Genomic DNA, 11,695 nt, shown 5'->3' on the forward strand with positions numbered 1-11,695 from the left:
ACTCTGCAGTTACTGAGTCCTGAAAGTACTTTGGACACAGGGGTTGACATGGTTTTCTGAAATTTACAGTTTAGCATTTTCAAAAAATGTCTTTTGTTCTATTTACTTCACAAAGGTGAACAGAACATGAGCATCCTTGGTGTTGTCCTGCAACTTTACTGTTTTACGTCTTTGTCTTTATAAAACAACTTTCCCACTGAATAGGCTTAAATGCAGTCACAAAATACACAGGTAATGTGGAAACTCTAATGAAATATGACTGATAATAAAAATGTGATTTTGTGACTGGGGAAATGTGCATTACGTGTCTTCAACTTTCAGGAGTCAATCTTCTGTTGGATTTTCACTCTTCTTGTTGTATTTTAATTTATTGTCTTAATGCCAACTTGTATAACTGTCATTTGCATGTGTCTTGGCAATATTATATTCTCAGTTTCTGTAAAGCTCTTACAGCATCATATTGACAACATATATTATAATCAGGCAGATTAAGCAAATAACTACAAATCTGTCACTCCATTACAAATCTTTGTTTACAAAAGGAATTTGTTTGATTCAGGACTTGCTTTTGTCTCTCTGTAATGCACTGAGACTTTGTAACTAAACATGACGCGCTTAAAAGTTTGATTACACTTGACTGAGACAGACTTGAACCATAAATTGACAAATGGCAGCATACTCGTAGGTTTACATCGTCAAGTAAATTACAAATAGTAAGGCTATCTTAGTAACTTGCTGCTTGTACCGCTTCCTGCCAAAACAGAAAAAGAGGCCATATAAAAAAAAGAGTATTCCCTTGTATTAATTAATGATATGTATGTAATATTACCCCGAATGCAGTAATCTACAGTACGTAATGCTCAAATCTTCCTAATCCTGAAGCATGACAGCATGCAGTTAGGCAAGGTTTGTTTTAATGTGGGAAAAAAGGCGGGCCTAATCGAGAGGTAGTGAAGAAGTGGCAACAACAGAGTGAAGGTATAGTTCAGTTTAGATGCGATGTGCCTATATACTCTTCGAAGAAGGTGTCAGACATAAGGAGTAACTGATTCACAGGATCAGGGATGAGGAGTTGGTGGAACGGAATGATGAAACAAACATTTCTGCTGCATTTGAGCTTTATTTATTTCACCGGCTTTAATTATTGATGCAGTAATGTAAAACCCTAATTTTAATGTTGCAGCTGGGAAAATGGGCTTCATTTTTACTTCCCAACACTACAGTGTAACCACACCAGCTGATATGTGTGGTTTTATGTCAAGATGTTTAATAATTTCTGCATAATAAAATGAAGAGAATGAAACATTCTTGCATTTCAAAGTAGTGGAGTGTAAACTTTTCTGGTGTTGACTGCAGCTCAATGAGATGTGTGTCACAACAACAAAAGGAAATGGACAAATAATATCTTGAGGTGCAGGCCTGCATTTTACAGTATATGCATTGTTTAGTAAAGCATTTAGAGGCTAACCTTGAATTGAACGTTACTACATATAGTGTTCAATTCTTAACTATTTAACCAGGGAGAACAATGTTGGAAGTTTCTGGCCTCTACTCTCTGCCGTGTATATGTGTGTCTGTATATCACCATGTGTCTGTTCTTGCAGATTAGAGTGAAAGAGACAGAAATATTATGCAAAGTCTACCTTGTTTGGTTTTTTACATTCTGCATACAGTATACAACCCAACTTAGTGCTCAGACCCCTGTAATTAACTCAGAGCCTGTCAATCGCATTAGCAACAGGGTCTTCCTTATTTGGAGAAAATCTTAAGTGCCTCTCAGCCTGAATGATCCATCTTACTCTCTTTCATCTTAAAAAAAGAAACTAGATCACACCCAAAGAGCCCCTGGGAGGCTTCAAGTGTTAGTGTATGTTGTTTTTTTCTGGTTGTTGTGGAGAAGTTATGACATAAGGGGTATTAGGTGATGCTTAAATTGATGCTGACAAATTGATGTCTGCAGCTGTGGCTGCGACATGAATAGTGCAAACTGCCTGAAGATGACATTACAGTGTGTAAATGGTCAAAGTCAGATGGTTTTAATTGTCATATTTCCTGTGTCAGAATAAGGATCTTTATTCCCAGTGAGGATTAATTATATTAAAAGACTGAAAGGAAACACATGGGGTTTGCCTAGGCTGAAGTGACTCCTGTATGTAGGGAATTATCTCTTGTGATAATTGTTGAGAAATTTGTGCAACATAAAGTGTCCATTCATAACCATTCAACAAGTGATATATTGTCTAATGAAGTCCACTGTGTTTCATGGTCAACAGCTTGAACTGAATTTTGTTTAGACTATCACCTATGAATTTTAAAAGTCAAAAACCTTCCAAAATGGCATGTTTTGCTACTTGCAGGACGATACACTCATGAGTAAAATTATGAGTCAGATGTCAGTATCCAAATCAATCAATAACTTTGTTTCCAAAAGCGAGTGGTTATACAGCAGTGAAAGAGAAAAAAAGTACACAACACAAGGGCAGTGAACATAGTAGAGCATTTGCAGCTAACAAGTCACATATTTCCCTCCAGTTGGTAGAGACCAAAAACACAGCTAAAAGAGAGTGAATGCTAGAATTAAATTTGCCATGTGTGCAAAAACAGGGCTCCAACTGAGCTGCTGAATGTATTAATAAGCAATGTTTGCCACTAAGTTTACCATATCAACTTTATGTCAAAGTTGTGCTTGCTGCTCCACTGCCCCCAAACTACTTTAGACCACTGCAGGTTTAAAGCACTTGGAAATTTGTCCACAATTCCCTAATAAAACTTCATCTGTTAATAAAGATCAACTAAAAGCCCTAGTAGACCTTGAGATAAAATTGTTAAATGTAAAAAAAGTTAATATAATAAAATATAATAGAGATGCAAAGGACTTAAGATCAAACAAATAAACCATTCTGGAATAGTCATATGAATACAGCAGAAATAATTCAATGTTCATTTGTCAAGTTTTTATTTGAACTCAGTTTTAACTTCAACCTGCTAATTTTTCAAAATTTTAATGAAGTTCATTTAGCTTAATTCAAACTGTTTTTATTTCAGTGTCATTTGAAATATAGTAGGGCATATTTCTACCTCTTTGGGTAGCCTATCCATAAATTATTGGTAGCCTATAAAGTTGTTTTTTTTAATCATTAAGTGTTTACCATTTTTATGCTGATGTGTGTTTAGTTCATTGTTAGGAGCGGGTGTTTCTAGCTATTGTATGAAAACAAAAATCCCATTTTTTTGAAGAAACCCTACAGGTGTTTCCTGATCTGTCCTGTGATAACACTTTTCTCCGTTGTAAACGAGTATGACACCTATATTTACTGTCATGTGTGTACAGTGTGTACACCTCCAAACTGCAGTTATTTTCAGCCTTTGCCATCCAGTAATAGCTCCACGTGAACGACGCCGTTGGCGTTTATATTTAGAAAGCACGCTCCCCCGCCTCTTGCGTCAATGGAATCCCGTGCGTGCGTCACACGGAGCGACGTCTGTGTCGACCACGACGCTGATTGGCTCACGTACCGGACCTTTTTCCACCATTTTTGGGCATAGACCCGCCTTTTAGTAGACGCTGCCAAAATAAAACAAGAGTTTGTGGCGCTTCTGCGTCGGTCTGACCCAGTGTGTGAGAGTGTGTTTGAATGAGTGTGTGTGCGCGCTGTCAGCAGTGACATTCATTTGTTTCACTGGTTTGGAATAAATGACAAGCTTCAAAATTTGGATATTTACATGAACCAGGTAAGTGCAAGTGGACTTTGTATACAGTATTTATTCTATGCTGATTTTGGATTCACTGTAAATATCTCTTCATAGCTAAGTTTGATAATAATTTAAGATCATAGAACAAGACTGATAGCCCTAATCTCAAATTAATTTGATGGAAAATAATGTATAATGATATCATATGTGGTTTCCAGCTAGAGCTATAAATTTAGTTAAAGGTTTATTAGGTAGCTACATCTAACTACACCTAATGCATTCAAGCCTACAATGTTCACTTTGTTGACGCTATTATAGAGAAGTGTTGATTTAACCGCCCCCAACTGAACAGTTTCAGCTAGCTAGCTAGCAGTACTTACTAATAACTCTGGCAACTAATTGTAATTTAAATATTATTGAAATACAAGTGCTTGTCAGCCTATATGATAAATAGTTGTGAAAGATAAGTAGGCTATAGTCTACTTTTTTATTGAGGAAATGTCCCAGAGTTTATTGAGTGAGGCTAGTAATAAGGCTACTGAACGGGAACTCTGACAAACTGTCATGTGCAAATGTTAAAACTTTTTATGATTTTAGTTGTATGTTTTACGAGTGGGTGAAAAACAGTTTCTATATGACATGCCACGAAGAGTAAGGGATGTTTATATGATGTGAAACATGCTGAGCTGTCTGTCTATAAGTCAAGTTTAAGTGTAAGTTTGGAAAAAGAATTTAACTTTTTTTAAGTTTGAACTTGTAAAGCACATACTGCAAATAACATAGGCTAGTGAGAAGGCACTTGTAGATACATGCCCATTCACCAAAACTTGTACATATACACACACACACACACACACACACACACAAACTTTTCCATTTCGCCTGGCATTCAGCCCACCCTGAAATACAATCTGCAACACTCCCTGGTACATACTCTGTGAAACAGGGCTGCCCTCCACTGAAGGAGGTTTTCACAGCATTAACAGCCAGTAACACAATATCTGACAACATCTGATTGCGCTGCTGGACCACCCTCTGCATTTTCTACAAAGGTCTGACAGTCCCTGGAGCTCGAGAAATGGCATGTGGGGGAAATGAAACTGTGTGCATTCAAGGTGTTAATATAAGCTACCGTTTGGATAGTTACAGGAGGAGGATTAAAAAATGCTGACCCAAGTGATTTAGGCAATATCTAATTTACTACATATGTTTTAACAGTCAGCTCCTTATCAGCCCCAGTTATCCCCAGTGATTAACTAGCTTGCTTTTACTCTGAAAAAGTAAGCCTAAGAAGTTGAAAGTGTGACAACAGTTTACAACACATTTACAGTTACACACCACGTTAAATTTTTTAAATCGTTAAGACGTTTGCTTAGACTTAATCATGCATATTTAGTATGTCTAAATGTAAACAGCGTTTACCTTACATGCACAAACATTGAGATGTATTTTCACTAGTTGTAACTGTTACTGTCCTCTGTCGTAGCGATGCCCTGTGTGCAAACCCAGTATGCATCCCTGCCCCATGACACCTACTTCAGCTCTGAGTTCTTGAATCCTGACCACAGCACTAAACTGGTGATGGACATCAGTGGCCAAAAGGACCAGCTGTCTACGTCTTCGTTGCCCAGCATCAACACATTAGTGGGAAATGGCTATGTTAGGGAGTTTGATGCCTATTCCTGTAAGATTACCACCTCTCCTCCCGCCTCTACAGTTTCATTCAACCATACCACGGTAGCCGAAAGCTCCAGCGCTCAGATGCAGAACCAAGCCTTCAAGCTGGATGATCTCCAGGTGTACGGTTGTTACCCAGGCTCCTTTGCGCTCAGCTGCCTCGATGAAACACTGTCGTCATGTGGCTCAGACTACTATGCCAGCCCAGTCTATGCTACCGTCTCTCCTCCAACACCGGGCTTTCAAAGCCAGTCCGCACCTGTCTGGGATTCCCCTTTCAGCCCCTACCCCTCAGCTCTCCCATCCTCTGGGACTGATAAGGCTGCCATGGCGCAGCAGCTCTCCTTTTTCACCTTCAGCCCCACACCAGAGCAGCACTCTCCCCTGGGCCAACATCAGGATGCTCAGCTAGGCCAGGATGACCCATTCTTCCTGTCCTCTCAGCAGCATGTCTCTCCACTTCACTGTCCCCCCATGTCCCTGGAGCATGGACCCCTTGAAAGCCCCAGGATAGTAGAAGGAACCATGACATCTCCTAAGAATCATAACCCAGGATCCAGTGAGGGTCGGTGTGCAGTTTGTGGTGACAATGCATCATGTCAACACTATGGAGTCCGCACCTGCGAGGGCTGCAAAGGTTTTTTTAAGGTAAAAAGCTGAATAGCATCAACTGATACTAGCTTATCCCAGATATATTGTTACTGACTGCATGTGGACCAATAAATAACAAAGAAAGCTGTATGGATTCACCAAAGACACAATGTATTTATACACAATTACAGTACATCATTACACAGTTGATCCAACAGAGACCATTAAAATGTGCTGTGCAGTACATATCTTGGGCTCAAATATTGATATCGGTATCAGAAAACATCCTGCAACTCATCCTGCGTTCACCATTCATTCAGATTACATAGGACAATCATATTGAGTATTTACCAGTAATGCATCAAAGGTTATTGGCTGATACTGGTGATGAATTTTGATCCAAATAAAAACACAGGTGGAAAACAGGTGAAGCTTTATAGACATTTTAATTATAAGGAAATTGATGTGGTAAAAAAAAAAATCAACTTTTTTAAATATAAGATAGCACACAGGTTTATTTGTTCATTTTGATAATGCACAGTGTTATATGTATGCATCATTTTAATGTAATTTTTTTTTTGTTTGTTAGCGAACTGTACAGAAAAATGCAAAGTATGTGTGCCTCGGGAATAAAGACTGTCCAGTGGACAAGAGGAGGAGAAACCGCTGCCAGTTCTGTCGTTTCCAGAAATGTCTCACAGTGGGGATGGTCAAAGAAGGTAATGCAGTGTCAGAGTTTCTTAAAGCTTTCAGTGAATAATGTATGACACTGTGCAGCACGGGCTTGTAATGACAGTCTGAAACCAAAGCTAGGAATAACAGAAGTATGTAACCGGAGCTTGACAGAAAAATGTAAACTGATACAAAAGTTATTTTTTAAAATATGGGGGACAGTGACAGCCATGTGAGAGCCATAAGCATGTGCTTTAGCTGCTTCTGTCCTCTTTTCTGTCACTCTTAGTTGTTCGCACAGACAGCCTCAAAGGCCGACGGGGTCGTCTGCCCTCCAAACCCAAGACTGTGGCCGAGGCTTCATCCACAACCCCCAGCGTGAATATCATATCCTCTCTCGTCAGGTCACATTTAGACTCAAACCCAACTATTGGAAAGCTTGATTACTCCAAGGTAAATTACAAGAGGGCTCTAATACTGAATACTCAAACAGCTCAATGAAATTCTCTTCAGTAGCGCTGACCATTCCCTTGTCCTCCTCCTCAGTACCAGGAGACAGTGGACAACCTGAAAGAAAAGGAGGATGCTCATGACATCCAGCTGTTTTATGACTTGCTGAGTGGTGCTTTGGATGTGATCAGAAACTGGGCTGAAACCATTCCAGGATTCACAGACTTCTGCACAGAGGACCAGGAGCTGCTCCTCGAATCTGCCTTTGTTGAGCTTTTCATTCTTCGACTAGCATACAGGTTGGCTTCCTGTACGGCTGAAGAAAAAAGCCACATTAACTATTGTTTCAATAGGGTGATGATCATTTTTCAATGCTCTACTTGTACTAATGGCTTGAAACTGTGCAGGTCAAATCCCGAGAAGAACAAGCTGATCTTCTGTAATGGTGTGGTCCTCCACCGACTGCAATGCGTTCGCAGTTTTGGCGACTGGATTAACTCCATCATGGATTTCTCCCAGAGCCTTCACCGCATGAACTTAGACATCTCTTTGTTTGCCTGTCTTGCAGCACTTGTCATCATCACTGGTTAGAGCCTTTGTTTGCTTTTCATTTTCTGACTCTTACTGCATTTTATATTTATATTCAAGATTGTGTTTCTCATTTCCTCATTTTCTTTTGCACCCAGATCGCCACGGCCTCAAAGAGCCCAGACGGGTCGAGGACTTTCAGAATAATCTCATCACCTGTTTAAGGGAACACGTGAGTGGAAACGGATCAGAAATGAGCAGGACCCAGCCCAACTACCTTTCCCGTCTTCTGGGCAAGCTCCCCGAACTAAGGACTCTGTGTACACAGGGCCTGCAGCGTATCTTCTACCTGAAACTAGAGGACCTGGTCCCCCCTCCACCAATTGTGGAGAAGATCTTTATGGATACTCTGCCGTTCTGAAACAACATAAATAGACGTGTTATATATACAAGATGACAGTTGAAATGGTGGCTGGAAGCACCTAATAAGAGGTTTTATCACTGAACTCAACTGGTGAACCTCCTTTTATCCTACTGACATGTGAGATGACAAATATCTGACATTGTTCAAGAGACCATTATTTTTTTATCATTATGTTGTAAAACCTGAGTGCATAAAGATTTATTTCAGTTCAATGAAAGGCAGAGATGGGGCTGAAATTGTACTGAGACTTCAGGACACATTTTATATATACATTTTTGTGTGCATTTGTACAATGACTTTTTTTTTGCTGTGCTAAAGACATGGATATTTGGGTAGATGCAATGCAGTGTTACGTACTTAGAAACACACTAATTTCTTAAAAAGCCCACTAGAAAAACGCAGACAGAATCGCATGTCCTGTTTCTTAAAACAATTTGTGGAACCCTAATTTTCAAAAGGGAAATATTTACTAATTTCTTTGTATCACAACAGATCGTTTTAGTGCTAATCATACTCTTGTTGAAGGTCTTGGACCAAAGTTTATGCTTATTTTGATACTACCAATTACAAACCTTATTGCCTTAATCCCGACATCTTTTCCTATATTTCTTATGCTGCCATTTTGCAACATTTTGTAAAGGCAGATGCAGGCAGAGCTCCTGTTGAACTGCATACCCCTGTAATACCACACCTCTTAGTCTTTTGAGAACAAAATGGACTTGCTGAATGAGAATGCAAAGTGCCTTTATAAAGCCTTAGTCTATGAAGCATACTAAGTGACACTAAATGAATTTTCAATCCAAACATCACATACAACTCCCCATCTGTTAGACACATGAAAACATTAACTTCTGTGTCACCACCAGGTTATATGGTGAACTTATAATGGAAAAATATGATTTCAGCTCCGTGCCAGCTTTTATGAAGTGTCCTTAGGCATGTCAGTGTCAGGACTATCTGACAAAGAGCATGCAATACTTGAATGTACACTTCACACTGCTAAGGGCATCAAGTGACGACAGGTGGTTTAAGATCCATAAGGACTAAATCCTCTTCACGTTCCTGTGGCAGTGAAAGTTATTACATTAGAGCTGTCCAGCTTGAGATGATATTAAGTCGAAGCACATTTCAAAGTTTCTAAAATTAGATACAGTATTTCATTTTTCTTATTTGATACATGGATAAAACCCCAAAATGCTTGAAAATTATTAAGCACAATCAAACATTTCAGGCATGACATCAGCTGCTTTCTTTGGTTTCTTTCCTGTCATTACATACAAATACATCACCCTTCATGTGTTTTGAACCGCAGCACTGCGTGTTTGTAAAACTCTCTTCCATGTTGTTCTGAATTATGCAGCTTTTTAAAATGTTTTTTGGAATTTTTTTTTATTTTCATCTCAAAGAAAAGAAATATAGTAACTTAAGGAATCACAGTGAAATGTGATGAGAAGATGAGCAGCTATAGCACTTCAAACAGTGCTCAAACAATACGACGAATACTTCGTTCTCCCACTGTAGACTATATGTTTTGTTTAGGATGTGTGTTTACTCTGACAGCACTGCCAGGACTTTCATGAAAAGGTGCAAAAGTACTCAGAGTCAGAAGATTTGATAATAAATGTTTGTAGAAATGTGCTGGTCTATTTTCATTTTCATTTTTTGACAATGCAGTCATAGATTTGTCAGTCTGTGACATGTCCTTTGTCAGATCAGAGTTTCTATTCTGTAACTTTATATATATCTTTTGTTTTGTTTGGTTTTAGTTGTGAAATATTAATAATCAATTTATCTAAACATGTGAGTTCAGTTTTTGTTACATATTGTCAATTTTTATTCTTTGCCATTATTACTGAAATGAATACATAATGTGAAAACATTTCTAAATATTTCCAGATTCATAGGCTATATAATTTGTATTATCCTTGGAAACATTCGCTTACAAAAATGGTTCAAGAGTAAGGCAGATAATATTGTATATTTTTACTATCCTAACCTCTCCTCCCTGTGGCACCCGCCCCAATGCCCATTCCGTCCACTGAAGTTGTAAGTCATGTCATGAGTATACAGTTTGATTTTTTTAAAGGCTAAATAATTTTCTAAAACAGGTGGTAAAGTGTGAATTTGTTGAGGCTATTTTCAGCTGAGGATTTGTTGTGCTAGTGGGTATTTGTGGCAGCAGAACTGTGTATGTGGGATCAACCCCTGACTTTCCCTTCAGTGTCACCATCAGGTTTACATTTGTGTTTTTTAATGAAATGTCTCAACAGCTGCTCGATGAAATGTCATGAAATCTAATACAAATGCTCATTTTCCCTTCAGGGTGAACTATAACTGTAGCTTCATCTGCAGATCAAATGTTTTATTTGTCCAGTACTTTGGTTTAATGCCAAATACTTGAAAAACAAACTACGTTTCAGTTTCCATCAGCCATATGCACTTTATGTTTAGTGCTAATTTAGCATGCTAACACTCTAAACTGGATATGTTAGCATTTAGCTCAAAACCACTATAGTGTCCGAATACAGCCTCAAAGAGCCTGATATACAATAACCATCCATCCATTATCTATACCGCTTATCCTGACGAGGGTCACGGTGGGCTTGAACCAATCCCAGCTGACATTGGGTGAGAGGCAAGGTACACCCTGGACATGTCGGCAGTCTATCACAGGGCTGACACTTAGGGACAGACAACTACACAAGCCCACACTCACTCCTACGGGCAATTTAGAGTCACCAGTCAACCTAAGCTGCATGTCTTCGGACTGTGGGAGGAAGCTGGAGAGATCTGTCCGTTAAGAAGAGCCCAGAATTTGTTGCCCAGTCAGTTGATACAGTCCAGGAAACAAAGCACATCTTTATTTAACACAGGACCTACTGTGCTGTAACTTGTTACATATTAATGATGTGATAAAAAAGTGACAAAAGTAGTCCTTCATCTCCTTTTCCCTATGTCTGTGTTGTTTGGTCACACACGGCGTTAATCTTGGCAACATCTTTGACCAGAGGAAGACGACACCGTCCCACTCTCAGCCACAGCAGACTGCAGTAATGACTGCATTCATTTGTTTGACACCGGATCCTACTGTACACCACATACTGGTCATTTGGAGTTTGGTGTTGGCAGACAGAGTGGAAAAAGGGATAAGGGGAGAAAAGAGGAGGAGGCAATGTGAAAACTAGTTTGCATTGAGGTCTTCATTAAAAATGGCAAGTCAGATGTAATAGGAGCAGCAGACGAATACAGTTTCATAAGCTTGATTTAGTTCAATGCAACAGCTCAGAGAGTTCCTTTAGTAGTAACTAAAACATTTTTAATTTGGCTACAGAACTATCTATTGTGTTCCCTTTGACTTTCAGTGTGACTTTGTATTCTTTATGCCTGAAATGTTAAAGCTGGCAATTGGACTTGCTTGAAGTTCTTGAAGACATTTCCCAGAAGCTTCATCAGTTCTGACTGACTGGTGGGGAACTGCAAGTATTTAAAGAATCCATGGCATGCTTTCCCTTGTTTTCTGACTTATCTACAATGTTACAATGGTGAATTATCACCTTAAAACATGATGTGTACATACTGTATGTTCTAGTACTTCTATCTTGCAAACTCTCATTTGCTAGACTTTTTTCCTTTGATCAGCTCATCAACACTGGATTCCCC

The 11,695-nt window shown here is 39.1% G+C and overlaps 1 protein-coding gene across 1 annotated transcript; it reads left to right on the plus strand.

Annotated features, from left to right (window-relative positions):
- The first annotated feature begins 3,588 nt into the window (after positions 1-3,588).
- Positions 3,589-9,672, plus strand: LOC109956206 (probable nuclear hormone receptor HR38). Its single transcript, XM_020593156.1, has 7 exons — positions 3,589-3,732; positions 5,180-6,018; positions 6,551-6,680; positions 6,923-7,086; positions 7,180-7,382; positions 7,491-7,669; positions 7,770-9,672. The coding sequence occupies exons 2-7, from the start codon at positions 5,182-5,184 to the stop codon at positions 8,030-8,032; spliced, it is 1,776 nt and encodes a 591-aa protein (XP_020448812.1). The 5' UTR covers positions 3,589-3,732; positions 5,180-5,181; the 3' UTR covers positions 8,033-9,672.
- The last annotated feature ends 2,023 nt before the right edge of the window (positions 9,673-11,695 follow it).

This window comes from Monopterus albus, unplaced genomic scaffold (genome assembly GCF_001952655.1).
Source record: "Monopterus albus unplaced genomic scaffold, M_albus_1.0 scaffold18.1, whole genome shotgun sequence".
In the NCBI taxonomy this organism is placed as follows: Eukaryota; Metazoa; Chordata; class Actinopteri; order Synbranchiformes; family Synbranchidae; genus Monopterus; species Monopterus albus.

Bases quoted from the DNA above. Each gene is read 5' to 3' on its own strand.
- LOC109956206 (XM_020593156.1), top strand. From the start codon at position 5,182: ATGCCCTGTGTGCAAACCCAGTATGCATCCCTGCCCCATGACACCTAC. The intron at 7,383-7,490 runs GTTGGCTTCCTG...GAAACTGTGCAG, and splicing joins ATTCTTCGACTAGCATACAG to GTCAAATCCCGAGAAGAACA. The intron at 7,670-7,769 runs GTTAGAGCCTTT...TTTTGCACCCAG, and splicing joins AGCACTTGTCATCATCACTG to ATCGCCACGGCCTCAAAGAG.